General features: G+C 41.1%; 1 protein-coding gene across 3 annotated transcripts in view; it reads right to left on the minus strand.

Moving 5' to 3' along the window:
• Positions 1-14,266, minus strand: part of MTM1 (myotubularin 1) — a 139,373-nt gene that overhangs the window by 79,864 nt on the left and 45,243 nt on the right. For all 3 annotated transcript variants that reach the window (XM_062183873.1, XM_062183871.1, XM_062183874.1), the window contains 2 exons: positions 8,705-8,815; positions 543-644 (listed from right to left, as the gene is read on the minus strand). In XM_062183873.1, coding sequence (XP_062039857.1) covers positions 543-644; positions 8,705-8,815 — 213 coding nt within the window. The remainder of the gene's footprint in view (positions 1-542; positions 645-8,704; positions 8,816-14,266) is intronic.

Consider the following 14,266-nt stretch of genomic DNA (forward strand, 5'->3'; position numbering starts at 1 on the left):
TAACATCAAGATGTCATTGTTTTACAAAATAAACCTGCTCTATTCAGTATTTGGCTGTAGTACCTAAACAAGACACCTGTTAATTTAAAAGTGCACTTGCTTAAATGGCATTTAGGCTTAGAGAATTCATTCTCATACCTAATTGGAGTCACAAAATTCTGTCACATAGAACATGTTAACTCCAAAGCTGAGAGCAATGAACTCTGGGAGGTGAGCTCCACAGGGCTGTACTAAGACAGCCATGTCTACCTCACTACCCTCCTATGCATTAACGCAGGCTGGAGAACACACATACCAGCTGCCCTGCGTGAAGCTCCCACCAAGTTCCCGGGTACCAGCACTCAGTCACCTGGGGGTGATCTATCCTGTACATACCAACAAGGAAGGGATCTACTCTGTCTGGAAACGAGTGAACCGTATTAAACACACGTCATGCTGGGAGGCACGACACAATGGGTGAGAGTGGATGCTACCCTGCAGGCAGTTTTCGCAGAGGAAGCACTTGAGAACCTTAGGATACTGAGGAAAGCCCTGGAATTTACCAGGCTGTGGGCCAGAGGAAAGGCATATCTTGTGAGGATTTCAAACATATCTCGTCTGCTGTGGCCTTCCTGTTTCAACGCGAATCTCAGGTTTCTCATGTCCTAGGGGGCAAAAAAGAAATGTGACAGTTCAGTTTTCCAATAAAGTCACATTAATTAGCAAACAAACCCACTTCTGTTCAATTAAGGGAGTAGAAGATTCACTTACCTAAAAGGCAATTAATCTAGATTACTAAGAAAATGACTTTGCTTTCCTATGGTATCTTGAACTATCCAGTTTAAGAATACCTGAGGGGCTGGTGTTGTGGTATAGTAGCTAAGGCTGCTGCCTGCAACACTGGCATCCCATATGGGTGCTGGTTCAAGTCTCAGTTACTCCACTCCTGATCCAGCTCCCTGTTAATGCACCTGGGAAAGCAGTGAAGGATGGCCTGAATCCTTGGGCCCCTGCAGTATCATGGGAGACCTGGAAGAAGCTCTTGGCTCATGGCTTTGGCCTGGCCCAGCCCCGGCCATTGTGCCCATTTGGGGAGTGAATCAGCAGAGAGAAGATCTCTCTCTGTGTGTGTGTGTGTGTGTGTATCTGTTTGGGTGTAACTCTGCCTTTCAAATAAGGAAATAAATCTAAAAAAAAAAAAAGAATAGGGTTTGGTGCTGTGGCATTGTGGGTTAAGCCTCTGCCTGCAGTGCCAACTTCCCATATGGGTGCTGGTTTGAGACCGGCTGTTCCACTTCCAATCCAGCTCTCTGCTATGGCCTGGGAAAGCAGTCAAAGATGGACCAAGTGCTTGGGCCCCTGCACCTATGTGGGAGACCAGGAAGAAGCTCCTGGCTCCTGGCTTTGGTTCTGCCCAGTTCTGGTCACTGCAGCCACTCAGGGAGTGAACCAGTGGATAGAAGACTTCTCTCCCTATCTCTCCTCCTCTGTCTGTCACTCTGCCTCTCCAATAAATAATCTTTAAAAAAATCTGAAAATACCCCCATTTTAGACATAAATGTAAAAACAAGACAAAACAAGTAGCACTAAAGAGAAGACAGGGCTAAAAATCCTTTTATAAAAAGAAAAAAAATCAAATTTTGCCTTGTATATGTTTTGTCTATCTACTTCCATTAGTTTTCAAGGGATTTTTAAATGATCACACAGTATTTTGTTCATGCAACTCACCAAAAGAGCACCTGTCGTCAAATATAATTTCAACATTGTCAAACATGTCATTAAAATACAGATACTCTCAATCTAAATGACTGGCACTTTAAGATGTCATACAACTAACGTAATATATTTTTACTATACAATTTTACTTTCAGAGTTCTAGATAAACCACATTAAAGTACTGCATATCAGTGTAACTTTACTTTCAGGAACTAAAAATTAACTAAAACCAGAATTTAAAGATTTACAAATCTCTTTAAGAAATTCTATCGTACTGTTAAGGGTGGAGGGCTTTTTAACAGTGTCTCTTACATCAATCATGGTGCAATGACTGATAGGTAAGCATAGAAAACGTTACCCTTTGTATCAAACGTTCAATGCTCATTTCTGAAAAATGGAGCACTGACAGTGTTGCATCCTAGAGCTATGTCAGAAGTTAGATGGGTCCAGTCATTGTCCTCTTGGACATCACAACTCTATTTTTCTTTTTTCTTTTAAACTTTTATTTCATGAATATAATTTCTTAAGTACAGCTTACGAATTACAATGGCTCCCCCCCCATAACTTCACTCCCACCCCCCGCTTTCTCTCCCCTTCCATTCATATCAAGATTCATTTTCAATTCTCTTTATATACAGAAGATCAGTTTAGTATATATTAAGATTTCAACAGTTTGCACCCACATAGAAACACAAAGTGAAAAATACTGTTTGAGTACTAGTTATAGCATTAAATCACAATGTACAGCACATTAAGGACAGAGATCCTACATGAGGAGTAAGTGCACAGTGACTCCTGTTGTTGACTTAATAAATTCACTCTTGTTTATGGCGTCAGTAATCTCCCTAGGCTCTAGTCATGAGTTGCCAAGGCTATGGAAGCCTTTTGAGTTCGCCGACTCTGATCTTATTTCGACAAGGCCATAATCAAAGTGGAAGTTCTCTCCTCCCTTCAGAGAAAGGTACCTCCTTCTTTGATGACCTGTTTATTCCAGTGGGATCTCACTCACAGAGATCTTTCATTTAGGTCTTTTTTTTTTTTTGCCAGAGTGTCTTGGCTTTCCATGCCTACAATACTCTCATGGGCTTTTCAGCCAGATCCGAATGCCTTAAGGGCTGATTCTGAGGCCAGAGTGTTGTTTAGGACATCCGCCATTCTATGAGTCTGCTGTGTATCCCGCTTCCCATGTTGGATCGTTCTCTCCCTTTTTGATTCTATCAGTTACTATTTGTAGACACTAGTCTTGTTTATGTGATCCCTTTGACTCTTAGTCCTATCATTATGATCAATTGTGAACAGAAATTGATCACTTGGACTAGTGAGATGGCATTCGTACATGCCACCTTGATGGGACTGAATTAGGATCCCCTAGTATGTTTCTAAATCTACCATTTGGGGCAAGTCTGACTGAGCATGTCCCAAATTGTACATCTCTTCCTTTTCTTATTCCCACTCTTATATTTAACAGGGATCACTTTTCAGTTAAGTTTCAACACTTAAGAATAATTGTGTATTAATTACAGAACTCAACCAATAGTATTAAGTAGAACAAACAGAAAAAAATACTAAAAGGGATAAAGTATTAAGTTGTTCATCAACAGTCAGGGCAAGGGCTGATCAAGTCACTGTTTCTCATAGTGCCCATTTCACTTCAACAGGTTTTCTTTTTGGTGCTTGGTTAGTTTTCACCGATCAGGGAGAACATATGATATTTGTCCCTTGGAGACTGGCTTATTTCACTCAGCATGATGTTTTCCAGATTCCTCCATTTTGTTGCAAATGACCGGATTTCATTTTTTTTTTTTACTGCTGTATAATATTCTATAGAGTACATGTCCCATAATTTCTTTATCCAGTCTACTGTTGATGGGCATATAGGTTGATTCCGGGTCTTAGCTATTGTGAATTGAGCTGCAATAAACATTGAGGTGCAGACCGCTTTTTTGTTTGCCAATTTAATTTCCTTCGGGTAAATTCCAAGGAGTGGGATGGCTGAGTTGAATGGTAGGGTTATATTCAGGTTTCTGAGGAATCTCCAGACTGACTTCCATAGTGGCTTAACCAGTTTGCATTCCCACCAACAGTGGGTTAGTGTCCCTTTTTCCCCACATCCTTGCCAGCATCTGTTGTTGGTAGATTTCTGAATGTGAGCCATTCTAACCGGGGTGAGGTGAAACCTCATTGTGGTTTTGATTCGCATTTCCCTGATTGCTAGTGATCTTGAACATTTTTTCATGTGCCTGTTGGCCATTTGGATTTCCTCTTTTAAAAAATGTCTATTGAGGTCCTTGGCCCATCTCTCAAGTGGGCTGTTTGTTTTGTTGTTGTGGAGTTTCTTGATCTCATTGTAGATTCTGGTTATTAATCCTTTATCTGTAGCATAGTTTGCGAATATTTTTTCCCATTCTGTCGGTTGCCTCTTCACTTTCCTGACTGTTTCTTTTGCAGTACAGAAACTTCTCAATTGGATGCAATTCCAATAGTTAATTTTGGCTTTCACTGTCTGTGCCTCCGGGGTCTTTTCCAAGAAGTTTTTGCCAATGCTGATATCTTGCAGGGTTTCTCCAATGTTCTCTAATAATTTGATGGTGTCGGGTTGTAGATTTAGGTCTTTAATCCATGTTGAGTGGATTTTTGTGTAAGGTGTAAGGTAGGAGTCTTGCTTCATGCTTCTGCATGTGGAAATCCAGTTTTCCCAGCACCATTTGTTGAATAGACTGTCCTTACTCTAGGGATTGGTTTTGGATCCTTGAGCAAATATAAGTTGGCTGTAGATGTTTGGATTGATCTCTGGTGTTTCTATTCTGTTCCATTGGTCTATCCATCTGTTTCTGTACCAGTACCATGCTGTTTTGATTACAACTGCCCTGTAGTATATCCTGAAATCCGGTACTGTGTGTGATGCCTCCGGCTTTGTTTTTGTTGTACAAAATTGCTTTAGCTTTTCGAGGTCTCTTGTGTCTTCATATAAATTTCAGCATCATTTTTTCTAGATCTGTGAAGAATGTCTTTGGTATTTTGATTGGTATCGCATTGAATCTATAAACTGCTTTTGGGAGAATGGACATTTTGATGATGTTGATTGTTCCAATCAATGAGCATGGAAGATTTTTCCATTTTTTGGTATCCTCTTCTATTTCTTTCTTTAAGATTTTGTAATTCTCATAGTAGAGAGAAAAAGCAAAAATGCTTTTTCATTAAGGTGTTGGTCTGGAGGAGCAGCAAAGACCTTGCCATATGTGAGATATCCCAAAATATAAATGGCAGTAAATGAAATATGAAGAACTAGACTCCAAGATCTCTAGTAAAATGACCTGAAATCAATCACTATGTACACAGTTGGGATCTACTGGGCTTTGTCAACTACAGAATTGTATTTTCATTTTAAAAGCATGAATTTGGGCACCATGGGTTCAACTACTGTTTGCAATGATGGCATCCTATATGACCACTGGTTCAAATCCTGGCCATTCCACTTCCAATCCAGCTCCATGCTAATGGCCTGGAAAAGCAGTGAAAGATGGTCCAAGTGCTTGGGGCCCTGCCACTCTTGTGGGAGATCAGAATGGAGTTCTTGGCTCTTGGCATCAGCCTGGCCTAGTCCCAGCTGTTGTGGCCATTTGGAGAGTAAATAAACAGATGGAAGATCTCTCTGTCTCTATCACTCTGTGTTTCAAATAAATAAATATATTTTTTTAAAAAACCATGTAACTAAATAAAGTTCAACAACCAACTTAAATCTCAAAATATTCATTGGTTTGTGATGTAAAGCAAAAAGTCATCACATGAAGGGAAAAATCATTTAAATGGGATGGTATACATTAAAATGCTTTACAATCAGTCAGTAGTACAGCACTGCATAGCTGAGGAACCTTACAACCCAAGGACCTGTGAGGAAATTATTTCCTAAGGCCACATGTCAGGTGGTAACTCTTTAACATCATTTTCTTAACTACTTGGCAAGAAATTAAATCATCTCTAAATCAATATTTATTCTGATATATTGGTGATTCAAAAATGAATTTTAATGTGCTAAAGCTTGATTGACTGAAGTAACTTCTTTTTGCCATCTAATTCAGATATAATTAAAGATAGAATCATTTTTTTCCAACAGAAAAGTGCATGGAATAGGCAGATCAGCAAATTGGTAACAGAAATAGGGGCACAAACTAACTGGTAAGTCCCACCTTGTATCCTGTGAGTTGGACTTGTCAGGAAAGGGTACTGGGAAAGATCCTTATGGCCTAAGTCTTCCAGGTAGGCCCATGACCTACTTAACAACTGGCTCTCACAGCAATGCTACAAGCCTTCTGAGAGGCAGATTTATTGAAGCATCCTATCTGTAAGGCATTTCTAAACAGCACACATTGCTGCCGGCTTCAAAATGCTATGGTGTCTGTAAACAGTGTAAAATAGGAGTGGGGACAGGAGGAAGAGAGAAGGCTTTGAAACACTTATGGCTTTGTTCCATGTTTTCTTTCATATATTCTCATTCATTCATTCTCTCTCTCTCTCTCTCTCCCTCCCTCCCTCCCTCTCTCTCTTTCCTAAGGACTCCAAATGGTCAGCTACACTCTCTGTTGCCAGGCTTGCCTCCACTGTGTGAACGTTGCTACTGGCAAGAGAAGTCCCCATGTGCACAGCTGAGATTGCCAAATTTGTAGGGTGTTGTTATTTCTTCTTTCAGGAGAAAAATGCACTTGGGTTACGGTTATTGATTGCAGATGTAAGCTGACTTATGAGAGATGTAGAGTGAGTCTTTATCCCTGCAGCAGATTCCCTTCGGACCCACAACAGGTCTGCTACTGAGAAAATGGAAAAGGACTCTTGCGGCATCAATGTTTCCAACTGTACTACAACGCTGTTCTAGGTGATCACCTTTGGACTCATAAGAATTCCAAGAAATATGCATATGTAACAATCGAGAATTATGCCTAGTGAGGTGTTCCTAAGCCTTCTGTTCTTATAATAAATAGTCAAAGGGTGAGATGTGTTTTGTTTTATTAATTTTGCAGGGGATTAATATTTAAAAATACAAGTTTTTCCTTTTGATAAGGCAGCAACTAGGATTTTTAAAAACTGAATTAGAATGAAAGTCACTTGAAAATCATCAAAGCGGAAACCTCGTTTCCCCTTGCGTACTGTAATACTCTACTCCCATGAATTCTTTCACACAAAATGCAAAACTCATCCGCAAATGTAAACTTACAGAGTCCTAGGCCCCAGAGGGTCAACAGTGCCTGGGATAACAGAGAAAGCATTAAGGTAGCTCAGATTAAAACAAAAACTAAAAAAGGTAGGAGTCGAGAATTTCAGCTCAGGCTTAATGAGACAATCCTTTGGTTTCTGATGGACTGTATCAGTTTTGATCTTTAATAAACTGGAGGGGAAACACCATATTATATTCATAATCCAAACATAAATAGAGGTTGGGTTTTAAAAGTCACAGTGTATGAGACCAGGAAAAGAAGATGGGCTTTAATTCTGGGTTTTTCAATGATTTCTTGGGCAGCCCAGGCAAGTCATTTCATTCAGCAAAGGTCCCATATCCTTATTTGTAGGATGAAGGACTTGGATGGGTCAGGGGTCAGAAAACCTCAGCCCAGGTCAGTTTTTATATGATTCTCAAACCAAGAATATTTTGACATTTTTTAAAAATTGGCAAAACAAAACACAAGAATACATGACAAATCCTAGGTGGCCCACAGAACCCCAACATTTGCTATATGGTGTTTTCCAGAAAAGTGTGCTGACTCGTGCCCTAGACTGACAGTTCTTAGTCACTTGAAACACTTGAAAACATACAAACTTTCTGGTTCTCAGCTTTTGGTGACTGGGGTGGAACCCTAAGATCTACATCGTAAAGCTTTAACAGATTATCCCTGATGAATATCTAGGTTTGAGAACTCCTGGGCCAGATGACCTCCAACCCCTTCCAGATGGCAGCCTTCTGATAGTCAGTACCTGGAAAGCAAGTTTCCTTGCCAGAGGGCTTACTCTTGTTTATAAAATGATTGCTTCACTGTATTTGGACTCCACCTTTGCCATTTCTGGGTAATCTTAGCCATGTTGCATAATTCTTCTAAGCCTCAGGTGCCCCATCTACAACATGTTCATCTCAGAGGCTGGGGCTGCCACTGACTAAATACAGAGGAACTAGCCTGTGTTTGAAATGTTTCTCTTTTTATCTACTTGAAAGGCAGAGTGATAGGGAGAGAGGGAGAGATGGGGGGGGGGGAGAGAAAGAGAGAGAACGAGAGAGAAAAATGAATGAGTCTGCTGGTTCACTTGCCAAATACCTGCAAAAGTGTGAGCTAGGCTAGGTTGAAGCCAAGAGCCAGGAACTCCATTTCATGTGGATGTCCCACCTGGGTGGCCCAGGCCCACGAACTTGAACCATCATCTGCTGCCTCCCAGGATGCAATGCATTAGCAGAAAGCTAGACTGGAAACTCAAACTAGCACTTCAATATGGGATATATCCCAAGCAGTGGCTTAACCCTCTGTGCCACAATGCCCGGATGCTCAATAAACAGTCACTATTATAACTAATTAAATTATATCATCGATTTTCTTCCTCTCATGCCCTAAAACAAGTGTTAGATCACTACCTCTGAAAACTAAGCAAAAGTTACAGAGGCTATGACATATAGTTTCAGAAGACAAAACTCCTTCATTTTATGGTATGTAGGTGCCTAGTTAATAACACATGACATGAAGAAGAACTCAGCAAAGTGAAACAAAAAGTAAGACAGTTTAAGAGATTTTATCTCTGAAGTTTTCTTCTTGAGGAGTCAAACTCATAGAGTCCTCACACTTGGTGACCACAGTGAATCTCTTGTATGGAAACTACTTTCTCAGGCACCTTTGGAAAGCCTAAACCTAAGGGAGAAACCATTTCCAGGGCCTTTGATGGACAAGAGATCTTGATTTTTTAAGCCTGGATTAACATTCTACATTCAACACGAATATGCCTATTTCTTTGTGTAAGAAAGTACTGAATCTCTTACTTTACAAGTAATATCTAGACCATAGGAATTTTCTCCTCTACTTGTTGCTCCTCCCATCTTTTCAATTCTTGATATGACACCAAGAGGGACATCAAATATTAAAGTAGAATCCTGCAATGCACAAAAATACAAAAGTCAGTATTTCTGTCAGTATAATTAAAATATCAAAAACATTAAAATAATCATATGCTTTCAGGGTGTTTACCTTGGCCCTTTTACCACTTTATGAACAAAAATATGATTGAAACACACAGGAAAGAGCAAGCATTAAAAAGTCAACTATACAATCAAAAGGCATCCCAAACATCTGCCATTGTGCACTGTTTAAGGACTAACAACTAAATTACTAGGTATCCAATTCTAGGGGCCCATGATATGTCACTTGCAGCCTTTTCTGTAGGTTTCTTTTCCACATCATTCTGTGTTCCCACTAAGTGAATTCTGTCACCATTCTTCAAACACTTTACCTACATTCAGTCCATGGGCTTTGCTCAAAGTGTTCTTTTGCCTAGAATGATCTTTCTCAGCTACCAAAATTCTCTCCATGGCTTCAGCCTTAGTTCAGCAAACAGCATCTTTAACAAGGCCTTTCTTCCCAAATAGATAAGGCAGAATGAATCACATTCTTCCCTGGTTCTGCAGCACTTGGATCAGATTCTGTTATACCACCTGCTTTACTCCACCTTGTTACCGTGAGCTCACAAGTCTGTCTCCTCACTAGAATCCAAGGATCAGGAAGTGGTGCTTGTCTCAGGCAGGAGAGCCTGAATGCATAGCAATGCCTCTCCATTGTTGGCTAGCCAATGCTGGGTGCAAGTGGTCCAGAGCACTGGCAGCACAACGGAATCATGTTACTTAAGCAAAAGCACAACCATCGCAACAAGGTAATAGCAGTAGCTGCCACACATGAATACCTAATCCAGGCCAGGCCCTGCAATAGGGGCTTTGCATGCGTCATCTTGTTTTATTCTTCCCACCACTGCAGGATACAGGAGAAGTACCCCTGTTTCCTAATGTCGCAACCAAGATTTTGAAAAGCTTTGGTAACTTACTTAGTAAATATAGGGCAAAGTTGAGATTTAAGCCAATAGCTGGGAACACACATCAAAAAAAGCCATTAAAATAGTTATATACTTTGATCCAATAATTATCCTCCTAAGAACTTATAGCTATCATTCAACAGGAGGAATAAGCTATATGCATGAAGATACTCAGTGGATTCAGAGATAGGGAAAATTAATTAGCTTGGTGGAACAGGTATACAGCTATTAAAATAATTATGTACATGGAAAAATAAAGAAGAACAAAGCAGCATACAAAATATTGTGACTACAATAACAAAATATATATTTGAAGAGATGAAGGGCTACACAAGTTCTCATGCAAATTCCCTCTAATGTTGTATTAAATGACTGAGAATAAAGAGAAAATTTTTTGAATGTCCTTCCATGGAATACAAAGTATTTTTTTAATCCCTCTTAAAATAAATACAGAAGATAAGGATTTCTTTATGAAATATAAATACAGCTCATGGGTCATCTAGAAATTCAAAATGCCTAAGACTGGCGCATCCATAGCATGGAATACGACTCAGCAATGGAATGGATACATGCAGTCTGGAAGAACCTCAAGGGCATCATGCTGAGCAAACACAGCCTATCTCAAAAGGCCACTTACTGTACCAATTCCATTACAGGACATTCTTTTTTTAACAAGATTTATTTATTTATTTGAAAGTTAGAGTTACAGAGAGAAGGAGAGACAGAGACAGTGGTCTTCCATCCGCTGGTTCACTCCCCAATTGGCTGCACCAGCCGGAGCTGTGCAGATCCAAAGCCAGGAGCCAGGAGCTTCTTCTGGGTCTCCCACATGGGTGCAGGGGCCCAAGGACTTGGACCATCTTCTACTGCTTTCCTAGGCCATAGCAGAGAGATGGATAGGAAGTGGAGCAATCAGGTCTCAAACCGGTGCTCATATGGGATGCTGGCACTGCAGGCAGCAGCTTAACCTGCTATGCCACAGCGCCGGCCCCTGCAGGACATTCTTTTTAAAAAAGATTTGTTTATTTGTTTGAAAAGTAGAGTAGCACAAAGAAGGAGAGCACGAGAATCTTCTATCCACTGGTTTATTCCTTAAATTTTCTCAATGACCAGAGCTAGGCCAGGCTGAAGCCAGAAGCTATGAACTCCATCCAGGTTTCCCACATGGGTGGCAAGGGTCCAAGTACTTGGGCCATCATCTGTTACTTTCTCAAACATATTAGTAGGAAGCTGCCCTGGAAGCAGAGCAGCTGGGACTCAAATAGGTGCTTTGATGGCATTGTAAGCAGTAGCTTAACCCAGTGTGCCACAACACTAGTCCCTATATAACATTCTTGAAATGACAAGATGATAGAGATAGAGCACAGAGTAGTGGTCACCAGGGGTTGGGGGGCTGTGTTACTGTAAAGAGACAGGGAATTGCTTTGTGGTTATATAATACTTCTATATCTTGATTGTTGACAGGGTTACTTGGGATAAAATGTCAAAGAATTCTAAGGAAAAACAAAAAATAAGTGCATGAAAAGCTGTTCAGACACTAGTTAAGCATACTGTGCCAATCAATTTGCTGGATTTCATAAAGCAATATAGTTATGGGGGAACTGAGTGATAGGTACATGAGACTTCTCTATTATTGCTGCAAATTCTTGTGAGTTTATAAATATTTCAAAATAAAAAGTAAAAAAAAAAGTATAAGAGTATAGTTACTGTGTAAAGAAAAGAGCACAGGTTCTTGAGGTGGACAAAACTGGTTCAAATCTGAGTTCGACAGTTACTAGCCGTATGACTCAGACAAGTTACTACCTTTTGACCACATTTACCTGTAAAGTAGGGAAAATCAGAGAAAATGATTTAAAAAACCTGGCATGGTGCCTGTCAATGGTTGCTAGAAAACAAGGGAAGCTGTTATTATTATTATTATTATTATTATTATCATTGTGACAAAGAATATAATAGCATCTGGAAGACATAGCTGTACTCTGAAACACAGCAGACTGGTTTGCCTTAGCAAGCATATGACAAATCTTTGCTTGCATCTATAAAAATGCATTTTTTAGCTACTGTAATGGGGTGACATGCCTCATTACATGATTGAAATTGAAATACCCAGGCCGGCGCCACGGCTCAATAGGCTAATCCTCCGCCTGCGGCACCGGCACACCAGGTTCTAGTCCCAGTCGGGGCGCCGGATTCTGTCCCGGTTGCTCCTCTTCCAGGCCAGCTCTCTGCTGTGGCCTGGGAGTGCAGTGGAGGATGGCCCAAGTGCTTGGGCCCTGCACCCCATGGGAGACTAGGAGAAGCATCTGGCTCCTGCTTTTGGATCAGCGCCGTGCGCTGGCTGCAGTGCGGCGGGCATTGGAGGGTGAACCAATGGCAAAAAGGAAGACCTTTCTCTCTGTCTCTCTCTCTCACTGTCCACTCTGCCTGTCAAAAAAAAAAAAAAGAAATTGAAATATCCAGAGAAAAGTTCTACTCAGTAGCATCATACACATAAGAGGTGACTTCATGGAAAAGTAGAATTAAAAGACAAATTTATTTAGGTGCAAAAATTTTTGGAAACTCATGCAACTTTTTTGGTAACACACATTTTCTGTGAACTTTTTGAAAAGCCCTTGTATAGGGGCCTGCGCTGTGGTATAGCGAGTAAAGCTGCCACCTGCAGTGGTGGCGTTCCATATGGGTGCTGGTTTGAGTCCCAGCTGCTCCACTTCAGATCCAGCTCTCTGCTATGACCTGGGGAAGCAGTGAAAGATGGCCCAAGTCCTTGGGCCCCTGCACCCATGTAGGAGACCTGGAAGAAGCTCCTGGCTCCTGGCGTCAGATCGGCTCAGCTCCGGCCATTGAGGACATCTAGGGAATGACCCAGTGGATAGATTCTCCTCTCTCTCTCTCTCTCTCTCTCTTTCTCTCTCTCTCTATGCCTCTGTAACTCTGCCTTTCAAATAAACAAATAAATCTGTAACATTTACTTCTCCATACAGTTTATTTATTAAAAATATACTATCAACCGGCGCCGTGGCTCACTAGGCTAATCCTCCACCTGCGGTGCTGGCACTTTCTAGTCCTGGTCGGGGTGCTGGATTTTGCCCCGGTTGCTCCTTTTCCAGTCCAGCTCTCTGCTGTGGCCCAGGAGTGCAGAGGAGGATGGCCCAGGCCCTTGGGCCCTGCAACCACATGGGAGACCAGGAGGAAGCACCTGGCTCCTGACTTCAGATCAGTGCAGCGCACGGGCCATAGCGGCCACTTGGGGGGTGAACCAATGGAAAAGGAAGACCTTTCTCTCTGTCTCTCTCTCACTAACTCTGCCTGTCAAAAAAAAAAATACTATCAAGAAGTCTTGTGCTACACTTAAGATTATACTGAAATTCATGAATGTCTATGAAATATATTTCTAAATGTCAAATATACCTAAAATACCTGTACTAGATTACATGAAAGTCTGATACTGTAATATAAACTAGGAAGCAAAAATGTGAACAGAAAAGGCAGAAGAATCAAAAGCCGTATGAACCCTGATGCTCTACCTCTGCATAGAGGAAATTCTATGGCTTGGTGGCTCTGGCCCAACACAAAGTAGAAAATGGGATGGTAAGGGGAACTAAGTAGCTCTTGACTAAAGGCACCCACAGTCTAATGGGGCTAGTTGCCATGCTTTCCCTGAATGATAAGTTCAAGATCGGATAATTTAGCAGACCAAACTGGAAGACTCAGGGTTAGAAAAAAATTAGCTTGACCCTCTGGAAACTGAAGTTGTCACTATCTAAATGTCATTACATATTTAAGGATTCTCAAAGGGCCATTTTAACTCAAAATTCCATATCTCTGCACTTCTAAGTATCTGAAATAGCTGAGGTGCAAATATGACAAACAAGCTAAAACAATGCATTCACCACTATCTGTCTTGAGCGTATACTAAGTAACAGGAACTGTACTAGGCCATTGTCCTCATGCAGCTCAGAGCCTAGCTCTATCTGAAAGATAAGACACATATACCCAAGTAGCCATGATACCGGGATACAAATGCCAAGAGCCATCAGAAAAGTCCAAAGTGCCAAAGTGGGAGGTCAGAGGAGAGTAAGCTAATGTCTTTGTGATTGGATTCCATGAATATTCTATGGCAACACCCACATCAAAGACAATGCTTACAGGAAAGAACAATAGTGGTTAGAGTTTGATATTCCAGAAACAGGCAACAGGTCACAATAGTTGCACATGTGGGAAAGTATGGGGATTGGAAAAAAATAATCACCAGCATCAAGTGGGCCAGGTTTAAGATAGGGCAATGGGAATTCCCTAGGGAGCACTACAGGGCTAGGATCTGTGTTCACAGATTCCTAGAATGTTCTTTGAGAAGACTGCCACAATCAACTAGTGCTTCATGAACATTCATCTAGTGGCATTGAGCACTCTGGACTAGCAAGGAGAGGGCTGTCCCCACATGTAGGCATCATGGAAGCTAATGTTTAAGTGAGAGTCTGGAAGGATGTGCAGGTGGAGAGTAATCAAGGTAGAAACAAACAAG

The sequence above is a fragment of the Lepus europaeus genome, chromosome X (assembly GCF_033115175.1).
Source record: "Lepus europaeus isolate LE1 chromosome X, mLepTim1.pri, whole genome shotgun sequence".
NCBI lineage: Eukaryota > Metazoa > Chordata > Mammalia > Lagomorpha > Leporidae > Lepus > Lepus europaeus.